Source organism: Lagopus leucura, unplaced genomic scaffold, assembly GCF_019238085.1.
Source record: "Lagopus leucura isolate 7727_CA_CO unplaced genomic scaffold, USGS_WTPT01 236-5_obj-0_obj, whole genome shotgun sequence".
Lineage (NCBI taxonomy): Eukaryota > Metazoa > Chordata > Aves > Galliformes > Phasianidae > Lagopus > Lagopus leucura.
In genome coordinates this window covers 1-21555 of record NW_024967790.1, presented here as the reverse complement: position 1 = coordinate 21555, position 21555 = coordinate 1, and the positions used below count along the sequence as shown (strand labels likewise).

The 21555-nt window shown below is 59.0% G+C and overlaps 1 protein-coding gene across 6 annotated transcripts; it reads right to left on the bottom strand.

The window, feature by feature from the left end:
* Positions 1-322: 322 nt before the first annotated feature.
* On the bottom strand, positions 323-21518 carry ARHGEF11 (Rho guanine nucleotide exchange factor 11). Of its 6 annotated transcripts, none has more exons than XM_042894069.1 (41): positions 21419-21518; positions 15002-15093; positions 14533-14631; positions 13446-13495; positions 13310-13367; positions 12847-13025; positions 12678-12749; positions 12224-12343; positions 11925-11979; positions 11758-11834; positions 11163-11300; positions 10966-11040; positions 10473-10574; positions 10000-10098; positions 9418-9460; positions 9232-9328; positions 9028-9150; positions 8790-8813; positions 8264-8408; positions 8037-8133; positions 7526-7555; positions 7147-7276; positions 6859-7038; positions 6412-6459; positions 5719-5906; positions 5486-5632; positions 5136-5215; positions 4754-4879; positions 4542-4659; positions 4140-4318; positions 3975-4050; positions 3647-3814; positions 3456-3543; positions 3253-3354; positions 2976-3058; positions 2694-2900; positions 2332-2604; positions 1845-1937; positions 1388-1587; positions 1118-1304; positions 323-854 (listed from the first exon to the last, which is right to left on the bottom strand). In XM_042894069.1, exons 1-41 carry the CDS (start codon positions 21451-21453, stop codon positions 805-807), a joined length of 4533 nt encoding a protein of 1510 aa, XP_042750003.1. In that variant the 5' UTR covers positions 21454-21518; the 3' UTR covers positions 323-804. The 6 variants fall into 6 exon arrangements, with proteins under 6 accessions (XP_042750003.1, XP_042750006.1, XP_042750004.1 ...); XM_042894072.1 differs by having other exon boundaries at positions 2694-2897; XM_042894070.1 differs by having other exon boundaries at positions 7147-7273.
* Between the last annotated feature and the right edge of the window lie 37 nt (positions 21519-21555).

Below are 21555 nucleotides of genomic sequence, written 5' to 3'. Positions count from 1 at the left end.
CTCAATAGTTCTCCCCTCCACCCCATAAGGACCTCTATAGCATCCATAGCCTTGGGACCCCCGTGGCTTCTTCCAGCTCAGCAGGTAACTGAGACACCTCCCCAGCTGCCAGCACAGGGCGGTGGAGGGAGCAAACCCCCAGCCTGGGGGGCAGGAGGAGGAGCACAGCCTGGATCCATGAGCCCCACGTGTGCCTGCGGGTGAAGAACAGCCATATTTCTGGGCTTTTCTTTTAAAAAATAACGACAACAATAAATTTCTTTACCGTGGAAAGGAAGAAAATAAAACAGATTATACAGCATCAAACAGCAACCAGTCAGTCTTGGCTCTATTATATATATTATATATATCAGACACCCCAGCGCCGGCCTCGCCTCTACGCGTGGGATGGGCGGATGCTGCCCTTCGCCCCAGCCATGGGGACAACGCTGTCCCCAATGGGGGTGACACGGGGGGGGGAGGACAGGGGGGGTTATTTACACGATGGGTGCACATACGTACATATTTATAGTCAGCGGGGGGCCGCAGCACGGAGAGGAACGAAACAAAGTGCATTTATACAGACTAGATCCAGCGCTCGCGGCCAGGGGTGCAGGGAGCCAGGCTGGGGCTGCCATGCAGGGTGGGGGAGGGGGGGGGGGGTCCCAGGGGTCCCACGCTCCCTCCTTCCAAGAGGAGCCCCCCCTGCCCCCTGGGGTGAGGCTGGCACTGCTCCCAGCCCACAGGAGGTTGGGGGGGGGTTGGTGGGCAGCTCCCCAGCTTTGAGTGATTGTGGAGGGGAGACCCCCCCACCCCGCTCCGTGGCTAAAGGTCGGCTGTGTGCGCAGGGTCTTCGGCCAAGGGGGCTCTGCAGCCTGGAGGAGAGGAGATAAGGGGGGTGTGAGGGGGGAGGAGTTGGAGTCAGGGGGTGCGTGAAGGTTTCTCTCCGACCCCAACCGTTCTAAGGGGATGATTAGGAAGTGGGAGAAAGGGGTGAGGAGGATGGGGAGGAGATACTGAAGGGGGACAGAGAGAACAGGGCAAGAAGGGTAAGTGAGGAGGATGGCAAAAAGTGGGGCCCTGAGGGGGATGGGGAGATGGAGACCCGAGGGAAAGGAGATGGGGTGCAGCCACTCACCTGGGATGTTGGTGCTGTGGCCCTGCAGGCTCCGCAGGGAGCGGGTCAGGGGGCTGTCAGCCTCGGGGCTGTGGGGCCGCTGGGTCCATCCCTCCATCCCAGGGGCCGGGAGCCCCACAGGGGTGGTGTCTGCAGATGAGCTGTGTCCCAGGGACCGCAGCAGCTCCCGGTGGGCAGCTTCCACAGCCTGGGGAGGCACCGAGGGGAAAGGGCATGACGTCAGGGTGGGGAGGGCACAGGTTTGAGGTTTCCCCCTCGACTGGGGCTCACCTTCAGCCTGTTGAGTTTCAGTGTCAGCTGCTCGATGGTGCGGAAGATGAGGTCGACATCATGGAGGGGGCCAGGTGGGTCTGGGGGACACTCAGCAGTGCTGGGCCGGGGGGGTTCCTCAGCTTGGATGGCCTGGGGGGGTCCTGGAGGTGGTGCAGGCTCAGGGGGCCCGGCGGGCATGCTAACATAGAAGTAATTACCTGCAAGGGAGGGGAGGAGCAGTGTTAGTGTGGTGGGGGGCATCAGGGCTGTGGTGGCATTCCGTGTCCTCAGCTGTGGGGACAGCCCTCGGGGAGACATGACCCCCTCCCATCCCTCCCCAAGGATACAGCACCCCCCAGGGACACGTGTCCCCCTGGAGGACATGGCTGCTTTCAAGGGACAGGAGGGCATAATGGGGAAACACAGCTCTGGGGACTCAAGGACACCCCCCAGGAAGGGATGGGGGTCTCTTTACCATCTACATTAGCTCCGCCTCCTTCCTGCAGCTCAGTTTCTGATTGGCTGCTGCCTGGCGAGGGCGTGGCCTCCTGAGCACCCTCCGCTGGGGCTGTGCACCCCAAAAAGAGAGGGGGGAGGGAGAAGGAGGGGGTGAGCTGGCCCCGCCACCAGCACCCACCACCAGCACCAATCAGCATCCCATCACCAGCACCCGTATACCAGCATAGCATCAGTCAGCATCCCAGCATCAGTCAGCATCCCAACACCAATTAGCACTTCAGCACCAGTATCCGTCAGCTCCCCACCACTAGCACCCAAATACCAGCACCCCAGCATCAGTTAGCATCCCACCACCAGCACCCATCAGAGCCCACCACCAGCACCCCAGCTTTGATCCACCAAAGCTCATGCAGAGAGACCCCAAATCCCAGCGAGGGGAGAGAAAGGAACAGTCCCCAGGTGTCCCCATCCATGCCTGGTTTGGGGCTGGCAGCTCTCCATACCTTTCCGGACCACCTTGTAGCTGCTCTGCTCCTCAGCAGACGCTGTTGGACCCGTTTCACTCTGCTCCTCCCACCCCAATCGGGGCTTTGGCTCCTCGGCAGCACTGGGGGGCTCAGCCAGCACCTCCTGGGAGGCTGAATCCTGACTGGAAAGCACTGAGTCCCAGGTGTGGGTACCCCCGATGACCGACGGCGTGGGTGTCAGGTCATCCTCAGGCTCTGTGTCACGACTGGGCAGGAGCCGCCGCAGGATCAGCAGCCGCAGGTTCTCCACTGGGATGGGGGGGAAAATAGGGTTGGGGGAGTTTTTGACATCACAAATGTCCTCCTATGCCTCTCCAATCCCTCTGAGCACCGCTCACCATCCTCCAGGGCTGCCTCGGCCAACCCCTCGGCCGGGCTGGGAACTGGCAGTGCCAGGCGCATGGAGGGCTCCGGGAGAGCATCAGACACCTCTGTATGCAGGGATCCAGCAGGCAGCTCTTCCTCCTCCACCTCGCTGCTTTCTGGCTCCTCCAGCAGCACCGAAGGCTGCTCCCTGCCCAGCAGCTCCGTGGGATTGTCATCTGCTGCAGGGAGAAGGGAGAGCTCAGGGTTGTGTCCCAACCCCAGGGACGGATGGATAACTGAGCACGGGGAATCACCTGAGGAGCTCTCCTCCACTTCTGCTGCAGAGCTGCTGACTTGGGACAGGATGGGGGAGACATCAGGGTCCTGCAACACCAGGCTGCAGGATGGAGAGGGGTTAGACTGGAGGATGGCAGTGCTAAGGGGCCAGGAGCCCTGGGAGCTGCCTCTGGGTCTCCAGCAAGTAGCTCCTGCAGCAGGGAGAACTCATGTCTCCAGCCCCACCAGCTGGAGACACTCATCAGTGCCACCCAGGCTCCAGCTGGGAGCACCCAGTGAAGCCACGCTGCTCACCTTGAAGGTGCCATGCGGGTGGGCTCTGGCATCTGGCGCTTTGGGGGGAAGGTGGCATTCCTCATGGCACTCTGCACCGCCTCCTCTAGCACCTCCATCCACCTGGCCGGCCCAGAGCACCGTCAGCTCCTGGGGGGGTCACACTGGGGAGCCCCCTCCCCACCACACACTTCCCATGGCACCAGCACCCCTTTAGCCCTTACGTGTTCTTCTCGGAGGATGTCAGTGCCACCAGCTCATAGATCTGGGGTCCCAGCTCCGACGTGCAGATGATGAAGAAGGCTCGTTTATCTGCACAGGGGACAGAGCAATGGAGAAGGTCAGGGTACAGCAAAGAACACGCTCAGAGGACAGGTTCCCTGCCACCCCCCGCGTCCTGCTGTCCCCTCACTACCTGTGGCCACAGAGCGGATGAGCACTGAGTTGAGCTTGAGGACGGGGCTGAAGGTCTGCTTGTTGTCCAAGGAGCCCAGAGCTGTCTTGCCGTGGCACTTGAGCACCAGCTTCTCATCTTGTTTCTGTAGCAGCACCAGGAGGTCCTCGAGGAGCAGCACGTGCAGATCTGGAGTGGAGAGCAGAGAGAAGAGGCTCAGGGTTGTGCTCACAGCCTAGGAAGGATGGCCCTGAGGACACGACGCTTTCAGCTGGCACAGCCTCAGAGGGTCCTCAGAATGCCACCAGGGCTGGCCCACATCCTGCAGGACCCGAGGAGAGGTCCATACCCACGGTCTTGTCCTTGCTGATACGCCAGGTGAGCGGCCCTTCGTGGATCATGCGCCGAGAGGTGAGGTCCAGGCTCTGTAGCAGGGAGAGGGCAGCAGTGAATGTGCTGGCACTGGGCCCCCCCCCCCCCCCCCCCCGCCCCGGCCCCCAGGAGCTGGGATCACCTTGAATTCAGCTGCCAGCGGGTTGCTGGTCCTCTCCAGTGAGGTGGCATCCAGGCGTTTCTGGTAGCCTTCCAGCCGATGTCGGTTTTCTGCCTGCTTCACCGCTTCATTCACATACTTGAGGATGTCCCGGCACTGGTCTCGGGCCCGGCACAGTTTGTCGTGCTCCAAGGTGCCCGCTGGAGCAGGGTGAGGGTCAGGGGGAGCAAGTGCTGCCCCGTGTAGCTGAGCAGCACTCACACCCATGGCTGCATCCCGAGCCCACATGGAGCCAGCCCAGAGCTGATGGAGGGGAGGAGTCCCCCCCAGCACCCACCCATCCTGGCTGGACAGCAGCACACCCTCCTCACAGCCCTGAGATTGGCTCTGGGTGAGAAGAGCCACGAGTCCTCCAGCCCCTACCCTCAGTGTGCTTGATGATGTTCTCCAGCAGCAATGGGTACTTGGTCAGGCGTTGCATTTCTGAGATGATCAAGTCCTTGAGCTGCAGGCGCCGGCACTGAGGGTTGCTTTCTGCTTCCTAGGGCAGGAGGAAGAGGATGAAGGCCCTGGGGTGTGAGCAGGGGCAGCCAAGAGAGCCGTGGGGTGAGAAGCAGCCCAAGAGTGGACCAAACCTGCATGAAGATCTGGAAACGGGTCTCCTTGCGCTGCTTGGTCTTGATAAGCTCCAGCGCGATGGACTGATAAGAGCAGAAGTCAGCAGTGACCTGCTGGATCTCCTCCTTGGCCAGGCCATCAAACTGGGGGCACAGAAAGATGTGGGCTCAGAAACCAACAGACCTGGCCCACTTCGATCCCACCATGGCTCTCCCAGAGCTCCTTCATCCCCGTGTTCTGGTCCCCCAGGCACTGGGGGACAGTGCAGGTCTCTGTGACAGTAGGGTCACTTCTGCACTCTGTACAGAAACCTCCAGGACCCTCTGTCTACTCCTAGAGGACGTGATGTCCCCAGGGCTGGAGTCACCCCATCCCCTCTGAGCAGCCACCCCTCCTTACCCGAGACAGCATGAGATCCCCAATTTCCTTAATGATTGGTCCTTCTTCCCGGAGCTTCTTCATAGATTCGGAGAGGGAATCTGGAGGAGGAAGTGAGAGACACAGTGAACTTTGACTGCTTTGACAGCAAAACTGAAAGTGGGCTACAAAGATCTGCAACAATCAAACAACCCAGCATGACACAGGCATTGGCAGATCCTGGAATAACAGGCTCTGGAAAGCCCTCAGCAGAGGGAAACGGGGCTGGAACAGTGAGGACGATGTTCCCAGCAAGGCTGATCACTGTACAGCCCAGGCCAGTGCTGCCACTGCAGGAAGGTTCACGGGGCAGAGGGGAGGGAAGAACTTACTGTGGATTTCAATCACATCTGGGAGGTTGGGGAAGAGCAGTGCCAGCTCCTCCCGGGACAACAAGCTCTCCTTCCTCATCCGCTGGTAGAAGAGGAGGTCAAGGACTCGGAGGATGCGTAGGTGAGACCCCTCCGTGGCAAAGAGCTCTGTGGAGAAGCAGAGGAGTTGGAGATGCCTCTGGGCCGCGTCTGCAGAAGCACAGACCCCCAGCTCCTCACTCCTAGCTCCTCACCATTGATCACTTCCTGCCGGTCAATCTCCTTCTGTGGCAGGCTGGCCAGCAGCTCCCGGCCCACCGTGTGCTGCCAGTTCTGTGAATCCAGCTCGGGCTCCAGGTCCGAGAGTTGGCCCTGCTCATCCTCCAGCAGGTGAGGCATGAAGGGGTCGGCGCCGAAGCCCAGGCTGGGCGACTCAATGCTCCTGGGTGGATGAAAAACAGTAGTGGGAGTACTCTGCAGCCCTATCCCCCATGAGCCTGCCTGCAGCACTTCCAGCACAGCCAATATCTACCTGGGCCCTATTTCGGCTTGAACCTGGGACCTTCAGCACAAGAAGCACAAGCCTCTGACTCTTGAGCTAACAGACTAGGTCCCCCAGCAGCCATCTATATAGGTCGATTAAGCTCCTGCGTGAGACACAAGGGAACAGAGGTGCCCCCTAACCCCTGGGACGGGGAGCTGGCATTACACAGGACTGCGCCAAGTGGAGGCAACTCTGGGGGCTCCCTCCCTCTCTCCCAGGGCAGCCCTGAGCATCACTTCCCCTGGTGCTCTATCAAGGCCCAGGAGAAGCTAGGAAGATCCCCTCTGACACCCCCAGCCCCCTCTACCGTGTCCCTCCTGCTCTGTAGGACCCAGCCCTAGAGGTGGCGGCGGGCTCGGGGTGGTGAGATAGAGGCGATGGCAGCAGCAGCCGTGCCACTCACCTGCGTCCCATCTTCGGTGTGTAGGGGGGGGTGGGATTCTCCAGAGACCTGGGAAGGGACAGGAGCATCACCCATTAGATCCCGTGGCACCCACAGGGCCCTCTTCTCCCAATACAGCACCCTGCACCACTTCCCAGGAGCAAACAGCTTGAGATGAGGGGCAAGTGCCAGCCATTGCAATGCAGGGCTTGGGGCACAAATGTGGATTAAACCCAATTCTAACTGGTTTCCCACGACAAACATCAGCTGTGAGGATCTGCAGGTAAGAACTGAGTGGCCAGAGCTTGGCCTGGATTCTCAGGGCTTGCCCAGGAGGCAGCATCCCAACCCAAGGGGTGAGGTGCAGAGCCCAGACACTGGGGGCAGGCAATGGACCATCCCAGCTCCCTCCTGAGTGCCACAGGGAACTCCTGTCTCCCTTAGCCTGGCTCTGCTGGCAGCTCCCACCTGGTGGACAGACTGGAGGCAGAGGACGATGCTGACTGGTGAAGCCTGGTGGCCTCAGCTGCAGCATCCATGTCCACATCGCTACGGGAGCGGGGCACGTTTTCAGCTTTCCGCGATTTCTTCATCTCTTCACGGCCTTTCAAGCTCTCTGAGCGGCCCAGCTTGACCTCAGCACGAGATCTGCAGCAGGGAGACAGAGCCCTGAGCATCAGGCTGAGGGATGCACAGGGCAGAAAACACGGGGTGAGAGCACAGAGGGCAGGAATTGCCACCCCAAACCCCTCCTACCCGTCACCCTCCAGCAGGTCCTCCGGGAAGCTGCCGGTGGAGAGACGTTGCGAGCCAGGCTCCTGGCTCTCATAATGCTGGTTGTTCTCAAAGTGCTGGATAATGTTCCTCACATTGCCGGGTTTGACTGCTAGGGCAAAGAGAAGGGAGAGATCCCGGTGAGGGCAGGCAGGAGGAGACAGACGGTGGCATCGCTGCCCTCACCGTGGGATGTCACCACGGCCACCACTAGGGCTTCCCCAGGGACATCCAGAGTGCCCATGGGCAGCCCTCCTCCCTCCCCACAGCCCATCCAGTGCCTGGTGCAGCAGTGCTGGGGGGGGACAAACCAAAACTGAGCATGTGAGATGAATGGCAAATAAAAGAAAAGGGCTTTTACCTTCAACAGGGGACAAAGGGACATGAAATGCTGAAAGGAAAAAAAAACAAAAATGAGATGTCAAATCAATCCTGCATCTCAACAGCGGAGGAGGCAGAGAAGGGAGCGTGTGAGCTAATGGTATAAGAACTGAAAGCGGGGGGGGGGGGGGAACACACACACATGTGTTAGAGCACACATGCAAACATGTGTCAGAGCACACACGTGTCGTTGCACACTCTCCACCACCTCAGCCCACCCCACAGCTCCTGGCAAGCTTGCAGGATGGGGAAGCAAGAATTATTTTCAGGGTAAGCACTGCTGAGCTCCCCTCCTCCCTCTCCCTTCAAAGCCATTTGGGAACAAGGTTGAGACAAGAGGCTTTGAAAGGGCCTGGATGAAGAGAGCACAGGTGGCAGACGAGAAGTGCCTGCTATGGGGTGGTGGGTGCCCAAGGGCCACCCAAAGGCTGTAGATCTCCCAGCAGCAGTGAGCTGAGCAGCTCAGTGATCCAGAATATCCCAATACTCACTGCTCTGGGACATTTTGGGCTTCGCAATGTACTTTAGGATGGGGTTACGCTTCTTGTCTTCCATGGCATCCTTGTCCTTCTTCGTGCTGCTGCTCTGCTGGGACACCCGAGAGGAATGCTGGCATCACAATGTGGGCAATACACCACAGCTCTTCCTCCATCCCAACCACACGTTGCAGAGGGAGCTGGGAGCAGAGCAGAGGGACAGCAGCCATCGTGCCACTCACCTTCTTGGCTTTGGGGAAGAAGGGCAGCCACTTGTCCTTGTCTGGGAGGGCCTGTGCCTTCTCACTGCTGCTGGCCACGCGTGGCTCACGGCTGCGGATGCCAGTGTGGTTCATGTATGTGCTGAGGGCAAAGGCCATAGGGGAGCTGCAAGAGAAGAGAGTCTGAGTGGAGATAGAGCACCAGGACACGGCAGCACGGCTTGGAGGGTGAAAATGGAACTGGGACACCCTGTGGAGTCTGGGGTGACAAAGAGATCACTTCTCCCTGGCCAGGAGACACCTGGGAAGGGACAAGGAGGGCAGAAAGGCAGCAGCCTTCAAGGAGAGTTGGGGACACTCCTTCCCCAGGGCCTGTCATCATGATAGCCCACAGGGATAAAGCTGGCACTGGGACAAAGTGTTGCAGGCCAGCATGGGAAAGGGGTGGTTCAGCACCTCCTCTCTGAGCCCCTTTCCCCCTCCTCAGTCAACAACAGCAATACAATCACAACTGGGTGCATGCTTGCCGTGGCTGAGAGTCACTCACCTCCTGTCCTCTTCATATTTTGACCTGCAGAGAGAGATGGGGAGGAATAAAAGAGCTTGTTTGAGTTCTTCTGCTCAGCCCCAGGGAGCAATCCCAGGGCAGGGTGCTCTCTCCATGCGCCCTGCAGCCCCTTCCTCCCACCTCTGCCACCAGCACCCCCAGCTCCTACTCCAAATTCTCCTTCCCGACCTCAACCAGCACGCTGGGGAGGTGGCAGGACCAGGCAGCCCACACTCACAGGATGTCACCCAGCTGCGCCAGCTGCTTCTCGGCCACTTGCCGCTCCTTCTGCGGGTCCCCATCCAGGTCCAGGAGGTCATTTTCCCCATATAGGCTCCCCAGGCCCATGGTGCGCTTCGTTCTGTGGGCACACGAGGGTCAGTGCCGTGAAGCATAGGGGGAAGGTATGCTGAGCTCTCTGGGGTGACCATTCCACTGTCACCTGTAGTCCTGGATCTGCTCCTGTATCTCGGGCATCACCATCTCCTGAGCTTCGAAGAGGGCAGCTCGGACATCATCCCCATTCCGCAGGCGAGCCTCTGGGTGGTAAAAGGACAGGCAGCGTCACCAGCCATGCAGGAAAGTGCAGTGAGGACCTTCTGGCAGCCCCTGAGCACTTCTCACTCACCAATCTCAGCCAGAAGCTGCTCCGACACCTTCACTCGGAGAGGCTGCAGAAGGAACACAACACAGTACGTGAAGGAACTCGGGACACAGCATGCATGCCAAAGCTACACTCACACAGCTCTGAGCTTGCAGGGTGAGGGTGCCCCGTGCTCCTGCACTGTCACTGTTTGGCATTTCTGCAGCTGGGGGGCGTGAGAGCTGAGAGTCCCACGCTACCAGTGCACAAAGCGCCCAGCACTCACTGCAGCACCCAGAACACAAACCCCTCTGGAGCAGCGTGCTCCCTCCGAGCAATAGGTAACCCAGGAATAGAGGGCAGAGCCTGAGCTCCAGCCCTGCCTTTATGACCCCTGCTCCAAGCTGCCTGGTGCTGCTGCCATTGTGCAATGCCTGCGCAATGCTTTACGCAATTTGCACTGAAGCAGAGAAACCAGCATCAGCAAAGCACTGTCAGTGGCAAAAACTGTGAAAAAAGGACCCTCGTGCAACAGACATGACACTGATGCTGGCTTTCCAGCTGGTTCCCCTCCAACCCCCTGTAGATGCAAGGACCCCGATGCAGGCACACAACTCCTGGCCTCACCGCGTTCCGATCTAAGAAGATGTTCCAGATATCCTTCCCCAAACCCCGGGAATCCTTCGCTGTTGTCTGCTGGCAAACGTCTGCGCATAAGTAGAAGAGCTGCAAGGAGGGGAGACCAGAGATGGGCAGCGAAGAAGGAGGAAGGTTTAGAAGCAGGAAGGTGAAACATCCAATAGAGCAGCAGCCAGACGGCCATGAAACAGGAAACGACAGTGGGGGTCTGGGAGGGCAGCGCCCTCCCCGCGTCACGCCTGGGAGGAAGGGGAGGACGTGTAACCCTACACTGGGCTTCCCTCACTGCTGCACAGCTGGGGACGCGGCTGCCAGCAGCTGCCTGAGCCCTACACATGGAGCCTGCACCTCAGCAACGTGCTCAGCAAACCAGCAGCACCCACAGGCCCCAGGGATGTGGGGAAGGCACGGATACATCGCCCTACTGGCACTTCTCCTAGCTTGCTGCCTTCAGCTCTTACCAGGGGGCTGGGATCTGCTTGGGAGAATATATAGCGCAGGAAGACTCCTAGATGTGCTGGTCGGGACTTCAGCTTGCCCAGATCCTGGAAGAGGGAGTCACACTGCGGAGCCCAAAGGAGAAGCATTGGTTAGGAAAGAAGGGAACCGACTTGTCTGGAGCCCCATGGCACATCCCTGGGCGAAGCTCCAGCCCCTGCTCCCCATTTCCCACCAGCCCAACCCAGGACATCCCCATCCCCACCACGGCGGTGGCCAGGCTGGTGACAGCTGTCATCCAGGAATGCTCTCAACACGGGCTGGGATGACAGAGGCAGATGAGGTCACTGAACAGCTTCCTCCTCAGGAGGATTTCTAAATGTCACTGCTTCCTGGGTTCCAGGGCACGCAGCCACAAAGGGAGGAGCACGGGAGGAGTGACAGCCTGTCCCGTGACCTTGGCCAGCTGCCCCCAGAGAGATGGGACGAGAGCCAAGAGCAGCTTGGTGCCACTACCTCGTTGTTAAAATATCCTGGATCGTAATCCTCCTCTGGCCCAATGATGAGAGGTCGTCCTGTGCGCTCTGATCCCTGCAGGAGATGGGGGACAGCGTTAGGAGCTGGGCACCAGGAGTGTGGGGACGCTCGGCGTGCCGTCGTCACCCTGCTAGGCTGGCTGACGCTGTGTGCCCAGGGCACTGGTTCCATCCTACCTGCTCAGTGGTGGGGGTGAAGGCCGTGTCTGAGCCCTGCCGACGATGGTGCTGGAAGAGGCGGGCGGTGATGATTGGGGAGGTGCGTGGGCTGTCCAGGCCGTGGTCGGAGAGGACAGAGTTGCGGTTCAGGGAGATCTGTTCAGGGTGTTGGAGGGGGACAGGCTGGGGATGGCTCTTGCCTGACTGGCAGGAATGCTTAGGGTTGTTCCTCAAGAGCACTTTGCAGCTCTGAGACCGTGAAGACCAAATCCTCAATAAGCCCAGCGAACTTGGAAACCACATAAAACCTTGAGCGCTGTTTAAGACTAGAAGCATAAGCCTGGGGACCCCTCATTTCTGGGGCACCTATGTCGGGACATACAGTGCAAGCCCAAGCACTGCAATCTCAGCTCTGAGCATCAAGAAATTCAGCTTGTTCAGAAGGTAAGCAAATAATCACAACTACAAAGCCAGGTCCTTGGTTCCTAGTGGTCCAAAGACCCCTCCAACTGCACCCTGCTGTCATATTCAGCCACCCCGGGTGACATTTAGTTTTAAACAACACTTTCCCCCATCGCTGCTGGGGTCTAGCAGAGCTGGGCTGTGCTCTCACCTCGCTGACAGAGGGAAACCGCTCTGTGCCCGATTCCAACCCACTGTCACCATCCTGAGAGTCCAGCGAGAGGCGGCCTGGGAACGGAGGAGAGGCTGAGCCCTATGTTCAGGAATGCCCTGTGCACATTGAGGAGCGGGAAGGTACAAACTGCCAGCACCACTCACCTTCTGCTGCCCTGGACATCACCATGCTGGAATCACCACACAATCTTCCCAAATCCTGCAAGGTGAGGGGAACGTGGGACCAGTGGGATGTCACCCAGCACAGGGAGACACCCCAGCACAGAACAAGAGGACACCTGGCTGCAGAAGCTCCCACCCACCATAGCAAAAGTGGGAAAGACCAGGAACACCAGCACACCCCGTGGCCACGCTCCCTCATCTCCAGAGGGAGCCCAGGACACCTTAAAGCTTGGTGCCTAACCCTAACCTAAGTTCCCACAGAACTTGTGCCCCTCGCTTACCACGGAGCCACCGGTCTCCTGGCGGATTTTGAGTTGCAGCTGGCTGACCCGCCGGCGTGCTCCCTCGATCTGCTCCCCCACCACAGTGCCGGGGTTGCGGTTGTACGCCTCGTAGAAGCGCTGAGTGAGAGATGAGGATGCTCACAGAGACCCCAAACCCATCAGCCTGTCCTGCTGCTCATGGGATGGGGGCAAAGACACAGCTGCTGTGTGGCTCAATGGGCCGATGCGTGCATAAGTGCTCCCCTGGGCCAAACAGTACCCGAATGCTGCACATCTAACCCAGGTACCAGCGCAGCCTGGCTGGGATGCTACGGACTGCTGTGAGAGCCCATTAACTGGACATCATGAGCAGAAGAGAAGGGTGGAGAGCTGAGTTTCTCTCAGTGCCTACCAGCTCAAGCAAGGCACAACCCAGCCCAGAGTCACTCTTGGAGGAGAAGCAGCGCTGTACCTGCAGCTCTGCCTCCTCTTGCCGCAGCATGTTCCGGAGAATCTGTGTTGCATGCTTCTGAACCTCAGGGTCCTGCAATATAGGTTGGACATAAGACAAGCTGAGCTTTGCCCACGATGCATTGCAGCCAGTAAGGAAGGCAGAGAGAAAGGTGGGCAGGACACGTTACCTGTAAGGGCTTGGGGCCAGTGATGCGCTGCGGCGGGGGGAGTGGTGGGGGTGGAGGTGGTGGGGGGCAGGCAGGGGCATTGCGAGGTGCCCCTGTCGTGCTCATGTCTTGCTGGGAGTTGGAGAGCCCCACCGATGGTGGCGGGGAGCCCAGGAGTGTCAGGGCCACGTAGGCACCGGCTGAAGATATCCAGGATTGGAAAGGAAGGGAAAGAAGATCTCCTGTTACTCACTTCCTTAAACACGCCAGGTGAGCATCGCAGCAATGGGTGGGCACATCCCTATCCCTGTGTGCCTGTGGAGGACTGAGACAGATTTTCTCTTCTTCTCCCAAGAACCAAGCCCTGCCCTTGGGCATAATGCTGTCCCTCCCCAGCTGGGGATGTAGCCTTGTCCCCAGCAGCACAAAAAGGAAAGCTCAGGCCCTCAAGCTCAGAGCTGTGGCGGTTTCTTGCTGTACTCACACTTGATCAACTTCACCACCTCGAGGTGGGAGCTGTTGGTCACCATGGTGCCGTTCACCTGGCAGAGGGGAGGAGAGCAGAGCCATCAGCTCCAGACACAGCAGCAGGGCATGGCAGCACAGGCCATGACGCTCACCTTGACTATGCGGTCCCCCTCCTGCACCCCGGCCTTCATGGCCGCTCCTCCTGCAGGACAGACAGACAAACAGACATCAGGAAGGGCTGTACAACACGATGTGAACACCACCTTCCAGCCCAAATAGCCTTTGTGCTGCTCAAGCAATCACAACCCAGCCCTTCCCATCCTTGGCCAGACTCAGGTTCCAGCATCTGCAGTGACTCCTACACATCCCAGAGCACCATGTGCATGTGGACACCGGAGAGGGGCCCAGCAGCAGCGCTGCTCTGCTCCTCTCCCCACTCCACTCTGTAACAAAGCCACCGAGGCTGAAATACAGGGAAAATTATCTTTTCCTCAAGCCAAAACCAAGAGGAAATGTTTCCATGAGCTTCGACTCCAGGCCAAGAGGCTGAGACACAGCAATGAGCTCCAAAAGTGGAAAGTACATGGGATCGCTGGGATTCTTTTGGCTCTTAACGCTCTCACTATTGGCAGTGAGTGACCTGGGTGGGCGTCCCCACCATCCCACGCCTGGGTGAGGTGGGTGCATGTGACCACACACCAAGCAGCATGGCTGGGGAAAGCCCCCATCCCAATCTGTGTCTCTCTGGAGTGAGGGGCACGGAGGGGTCTCCCCACGCAGCTCCTGTTGCACGAGAGAGGAACCCCAGTGCAAACTTGCCCTTGAAACCCGCAGTGCTTTCCCTTTACTATATTCTCATTTTTCCTGGCTTTCGGGCTAGAGGGGGGGAAGGGGGAGGGAGGTGGGAACATCCGCTGTAAAATAAGCAGCTCATTGTCTGTTTAAATTGCTGCTCCCAGCCCTGCCACCCCGCAAAGTCATTATACTGCAAAACCAGCAGCATCTCCTGCAGCACAGCGCCAAGAGCCGCGCGCTGCCGACGTGTGTTTATCCAGGGCTGCCGGAGGGAATTCCCCACCCACCCACCCATGGCAGCACTTAATTTGTCCCTGTCCAGGGACACCCCAAACGCTGCTGCACCTCCCACTGAGGAGACAAACCCTTGGTGATACGTTTCTCCAGAGGCACGGAGCAGGTGAGGGGGTCCCGAGGTGTCCCCGGGCCCCTCCACCCTCTCACCTGGCCGCACAGATTGGACGAGGACGATTCGGTCCCCGCTGACGGTGAAGCCAAAGCCATGCTGGTCCTTCTGGATGATGACACACCGCTGGACCAAACCTGGGGAGGGACAGGAAGAAAAGCCAGTGAAGCTCTGAGCCGTGGCTTTGCCAGGATGCCTGATTTTGAGAGCTGCGGCAGCACTTGGGGCTGCAGTGTGGACCACCGTGTGCAACCCAGTCTTTCAAAGCCAGAACATCCCTGCTGCAGTGTGGAAATTATGGCTTATAGGAGCACCAACCCCACTCCCACAGCTTCATCCCAGCCCAGGAGACATTTCAGGGCTGTTTGAAGCCTGCTGTTTGGAGGGTCCCTTCCTATCCACATCCTGTGGATGAACGCGATGCAGCCCAACACTGCTAACGCTGGGAGCTGTCGGCTGTCCAACCATGCAAAGAGCTCAGCACCGTCCTCAATTGCAAAAACCCACCTGTGGTCTCGGAGGAATCAGAGGGCTGACGGCGGTGTCCTGGAGATCTCCGCTCTGAAGATGAATCACCCAGGGAAGACAGGCTGCTCAACCTGCAGGGAGAGCGCGGTCGGGCTGACGGAGCAGTCCCCAGTCACCACTGGGACCTGGCTTCTCCTCGGGAACAACACATGCCCGATGTGGGGAAGCACCAGCAGCTGGCACCTGCCTGCCCCTTGGGAAAGTGCTTCTCCCATCCCAACCCCAAGGGATGCTCAGTGGGGTGAGGGAGAGCAGCACAGGGGACAGGCAGAGGACAGGGGCGTCATGCAGTGTGCACAGCCGCAGGGCTTGGCAGGCTACAGAAGGGTTGATGGCAGAACAGGGAGGAAGCTGCAAGGGATGGAAGAGAGATGGACAGACAGACGGACAGACAGCAGATGGTTCAGTGATGTTTCCCCCCCCCTCGCTGAGCCTTGTGGTCCCGCAGCAGGGTGCAGGATGGACAAGCTGCCTGAGGACTTTGGGCCATTGCAGGGATGCAGCACATCCCCTCGCCTGGTGCTGGAGGGATGGCAGCAGGAGGTTGGGGCCCAGACAGTGCCTCTATTCCCAAATGGGAACACAGCTGCTTCCTCATCCCTGCTCCTGCCAGCGCTGCGGGGCCAATACTGGAGTTGGGAGTCCCAGAGCACCAGGAGAGTGATGCTGGGGCCACAGCACCACTGTCAGGAGCAGCCATGGGCCTGTGCCCTGCCCCAAGGGCTGCAATGAAGCGAGGGTGCAGCGTGCGAGTTCAGGCAGCCCCAACCCTGCTTACCTGGGCAGGCGCTGCCTTTTGCTGCCCGCTCTGCTGCCAGCAGAGCACAGACCCCAATGGAGGTGGCACAAGACCCAGAGGACAGCAATGCAGGAAGGGGGAAAGAGGAGACAAACAGATCAAGAGACAGAGGGACACACAGTACAGCCAAACTCCACATTGCCACCCCGCATCCTGCAGGACATGCAACCTCCACGAAGGAAAGGCACCTCAGGACCCTCTGTTGCCACTGTGGGGGCACAAACAGTGGGGTCCTGGCACCACTCAGAGCCCCACAGGATCAAAGTTGGAGGCAGTGCCAGACGGACAGCCACACTGCCAGTTTCCAAGACTCAACAGCTCCGAAACCACAATTACAGGCATTGAGTAATTCACCCCTTTCCATGGGATCAGCACTCTCCTCCTGCCCCAGTGCCACAGGGCCATGGCACAGAACCAGCTCCCTGCAGGCCCTGGGCATTAGGAAGCATCTCACTGGGGGCTGCTGGGGCCGTGCTAACTCCAACCCCATACACACAGCCGTGGGGCACAGATGCTGATCCACTCGATCACGTTTGCAATCAGGGGATGCAATCAGGACCTTGGCAGGCTGGAGCCCAGGCGTATCTGTAGGCTGAAAACGCAGGGGCACAACACCAGCGTGATCCTGGTGCGATTACCCATCAGGATTACCCCCAGGATTACCCCTGGGATTACCTATGGGATTACAGGCAGGCAGGCACGGGGCAGCAGGTGCCTTCATCCAGGCCAAGTCGAGATCGGTTCTTTCAGCATCACCCCGTATGCAGAGACCCTGGAGGGGCCGTGCTGTGAGCTCTGTGCTGTAAGCCTGCTAACTGGAGCTTCACAGAGCCCGGTGCACCGAGCTCAGGGCCGGACCCTTCCCAGATAACCCGCAGCCGCCAGGCCAGCGCCGGCTTATTTCCGTCTAAAAGAGTAGTTTAATTCGGCTTTGCATAAGCTTCTTCCTAATTGACTTACGGGGAGCCAAACCACGCCTGTTCTGAACCAAAGGCAGCGCCAACACAACCGAGCCCCGAGCCAGGCTGCAGCAGCGCCGCGATATTTCTCTTCTGGGTGCATTTCTCTGAGATTTGGGGCTGTGCAGATGCTGGTCCTGGGAGTGACACGCACACCAACGAGCTCCGCTGGCCCAACGCTGAGGAAGACATCACCTCCTAAATCTGTGACCGCACAAACATCAGCCCTTGGGTTTTCCTCAAAGATTTAACTCCGGAGCCCTCCAGGCTCCAAATTCCGCGGTTGCAGGGCTGACTCACAGAGGGCCCTGACTCATTGCAGCCCTAAGGCTGCCAGGCTCTGACCGGCCCCAGCCCAATGTCCCACGCTCTGCTGTGCCCAGGGCAAGTCCTGCTCCTGGACTGACGTTATTTTCCCCAGTTCTGGTTATTTTTAGCCCAATTATCATCTTTGGGTGGGACGTCCCCATGTCAGCAAGCTGGGGATGCTCTGTCCCCGTAGCAGCACCACAGCACTCGGGAGGAAGCAGGCACCACCGGCATCACCCGGCTCTTTCCTAGGGCAGAATTCTTCCTATGGGACAGGGCAATCCTGAAGGCAATTCAGCTTGAAAATAGTGGCAACTTTTTTTTCTTTTTAAGAAGGGACGAAAAAAAAAATGCACATCACCCACACTCAAGAGCAAACACCCCCGGCCCAGCGAGCGCTGCCCAAGCAGAGCAAACGCCACAATTAAATGATTAAGAGAGAAACAGGATCAAACCCCTCAAAGTGGGTCAGGCTGCAGGCAGAGCCGTGCAGCTGCTGGCTCCGGGCTGGGATCTTTTTTTTCCTTCCCCGTCTCCAAATGGCTGCTCCCTGCAGTCCCCTCCCGGGGACACCGACGTCAGACACATCGGCACGGCACGCTGCCTGGCCGGAGCGGGACGGGAGCTACCAACAATATAAATAAACAGGGGATAAAGGGAGGAAAAAACACCATTGGGAATTGAGCAGCTCTGTGGGATGGGGAGGGGGGGGAAAGAAAGAAAGAAAGAAAGAAAAAAAAAAAAACAACTTGGAAAGGGAATTGGGATGCTTGCAGTGCGATGCTGCGTTGATCCCGCTGCAAGCCATGGCCCCAGCGATCTGCACAGCCCTTCCCCTCCTGATATTCTGGGGCAGGAAGGAAGGAAGGAATTTCAGCTAAAAATGATTCAACTTCCTCTCCTTCCCCCTCTCCATGGTGTGGCACAGGGGGACGGTGGGAGACCGGCACGGCCAGCCCGGCACGTGTGCATCGCATCGCAGGTTGGGCACGGAGCACACTGAGCCCTGCTCAGGGAAACTAGTAGAGAGCACAGCCCCATTGCACTGTGACACCCACACAGGAGCCCTCCAAACTCACTGGGGTTTCAGCAGCCAACCTGTTTGTTTGTCTTCTTCTTGTTGCTTTTACTTCCGAGGGAGAGAAGCAAAGCAAAGCAAAGCTTGGCCCGTGGGTATCAATTTTCCTTCTGCAAATCAGAGGCAAAGCTCCACGTCCACTCCACAGCAAACTGAGTTTAAATCCCTGGGATCCCGCAGCAACCTTGCTGCAGCAGACAGGATTCCGTGGGAGCTTTGTTTAAATTAAGGTTTTTAATTAAATGGGAGGGGAAAAAAAAAAAATTAACATGAGTGCAGCAGCCCTGGTTACTTAAATGGCATGGCGGACTCCGTTCCTGTGAATTTTGGTATTGCCCATTCCCTGCAGGGAGCCTCAATGTGGTGAGATGGGGACTTTGGTGACGGTGATACCAAAGGTGCAACCCGGAAGGGAACACCAGAAGGGTGAGACCTTGGCCACAGCCTGTAGGAAGGACCGGGTCCTGCAGCTGCTGGTGGGAACCTGGACATGGTGGAGACACTGCAGTGGAACTGCCTTGAGCCACGCCAGCTGTGCCAAGCAGGGCAGGGGCTGAGAGCACAGCGCCCAGGGAGCTCCTGTTGCTCAAGAGCTGCACGAGGGGTTGAGATGAGCATTTATGCCTTAACAATGTTTGAGGAGCGCTTTGCACATGAACTGTGCTCCATAAATGCTGCGGCGTTAGTGCTGCCAGCGGCACTGAGCGAGCCCGCGCCCATCCAACCCTTTCCTCCCTGTTGGGAAAAGTGTCTGCCATCCTTCCCCTCCCTGCCCGCGGCATGGGAGCGCAGAGGGTGGCAGACAGGGAAAGCAAAGCTAGGCTCCAGGCTCCTGTGAAGGAAACCCCATTCCCATGTGGCTCTGCTGAAGTGCCCACGGTGCTGCTTGGCCCCGACAAACCCGGCGTGGCTGAGGCGGTTCACCCCTGAAGCCACGTGAGGTGCAAAGCAGCGAGTGAGGCACGGAACAACTGCCCTGCAGGGACGCTTTCTCTCTGCCCTCCCACCACGCACACCCTGCGGCACCGTTCTGTCAGAGCAGCATGAGGAGCTGCAAGCAACAGCGCTGGGAATGGCTCCTGTGGGTTGAGGCTGGAGGCTGCAGAGCAGAGACTGAGCACCATCATCTTCACACATCCCCTGCCCATGGGATGGCACAGGGATGACACCAGGACAGCATCAGGTTGCCCTTTCCCTGCGCGCACCTTGAGGCCGCCCCTCACCAGCAAGCCAGAGGGAGAAAGTCCTCAATTTCACACCATTTCACTCATTTTCAGGTCGCTTTTGTGCTGGAGAACAGCTTCCCAGAGCACCTGAGGCTGCTGACCTTACGGAGCAGCAGGATGGCGGCTATTTAAGGAGCAGAGAGAGGCATTAAGCCTCACACCAACACCTGGCACCCGCTCCAGGTCACAGCAAGCAGCACCTCCAGCTCTGATCACGGCCTCATCGCCGCTGAGCCCAGCAAAGCCCAAGGAAGAGCCTGGTGCATGGTTCTGCAGCCGTGCTCCATCCCAGAGGTGGAAGCACTCGGTCAATCCTACCCATAGGGCACACTGAGCACCAGGCAGGGGTACAGAGAGGAGCAGCCAAGCTACCCCAGCACCGAGTGCCCCAAACCACAGCCACAAGGCGACGGACGGTGGTGTGATGGGTTCAGAGCCCAGCACAGGAGCACGGACACCCAACTGAGGGCTCCCCACAAACTGTTCTCAACATCCAAACGATGGATGGGCAGCATCCCCTCTCCCACTTGGGCCATGCATCAGCAGAGTTATTTGACAGCGTTGCTCCTTGCTCCTTTGGTCCACGGTTTCCAACATCAGCCCGCAGCTCCTTGAAGCTGAGCTGCATCTTTTCAGGGTCCCCACTCTGGGGCCGCAGCAGAGACAACCGCAGCAACTCAGCTAAACCTCACAGTGCTTTGGGGATGTGAAGAAGGGCTCTTTGGGGGGGAAGGAGGGGTCCCACCCACAGCCACCCCACAATTCAGCCCCGGAGGAGCTGTGGGCTGATAGATTTATCAGCAAGAATTAATTAAAAATAACCCACCGTCAACCTGCAGGTGGAAGGAACCCAATGGTGGGACGCACCGAGGAGCACAGGGATGCAGCAAGGGGACAGCATATGGCACCCAACCCAATGCCAGCACCCCGAGCCACTGCATGCATCCAGCCCCAGCGCTGCTGTGTCCACTCAACCCCAGCAACACTGTATCTGCTGACCCCCAGCACCATTGCATGTGCTCAACCCCCCAGCACCACCACATGCAATCAGCCCCACTGCCCAGCACCACTGTGCCCATACGACCCCATAAACCACTGCATGCACTCAGCCCCAGTGCTCAGCACCACTGCTTGCTCACCCCCAGCACTAATGCATACACACAACCCCAGCAACCACTGCATGCATTCAGCCCCAGTGCCCAGCACCACTGTGTCTGTTCAACTCCAGGGCTCAGCACCATTGCACGCACTTAGCCTCAGCACCATTACTTGCACTCAGCCCCAGCAACCACTGCATGCATTCAGCCCCACTGCTCAGCACCACTGTCTCTGTTCAACCCCAGTGCACAGCACCACTGCATGCACTGTGCCCCAGCACCGCTGTGCCTGCTCACCCCCCCAGAGCATAGAACCAATGCATGCACTCAGCCCCAGTGCTCAGCACCACTGCCTGCTCACCCTCAGTGCCCAGCACTAATGCATGCACACAACCCCAGCACTGCTGTGTCTGTTCAACCCCAGTGCCCAGCATACAGTTAGCCTCAGCACCACTGCATGCACTCACCCCCAGTGCCCAGCACCACTGTCTCTGTTCAACCCTGCTGCCCACCACCATTACATGCACTCAGCCCCAGCACCACTGCATTCACTCAGCCCCACTGCTCAGCACCGCTGTGCCCGCACAACCCCAGCAACCACCGCACGCATTCAGCCCCACTGCCCACCCCGATTGCATGCACTTAGCCTCAGCACCATTCCATGCACTCAGCCCCAGCAACCACCGCATGCACTCAGCCCCAGCGCCCAGCACCGCTGTCTGCTCACCCCCAGAGCTCAGCACCATCACATCCACTCACCCCCAACTCATCCCCACCTCCGAGCTCCACCGCCCTTTGCTCCCCTCTTCGGCTCGCAGCCCCGCGACGCCCCCTCCCCCCGGCACCCCCAGACCCCCATCGGGACCCCAACCCTCCACTCAGTGCCGCTACGCGCCAGCGGATCCCGGCCGACTCGTTCCTCCCGTACCTGTCCGGGGCGGCCTGCGGCGGCCTCACACTCATGGTTCCTCCTCGTCCCCGCAGCCGCCGCCCGGCGCCCGTGGGCCGCAGCCGCTTTCAGGATTCGGGGAACCGCAACCCCGCGCCGGCCGCCACCATCCCCGG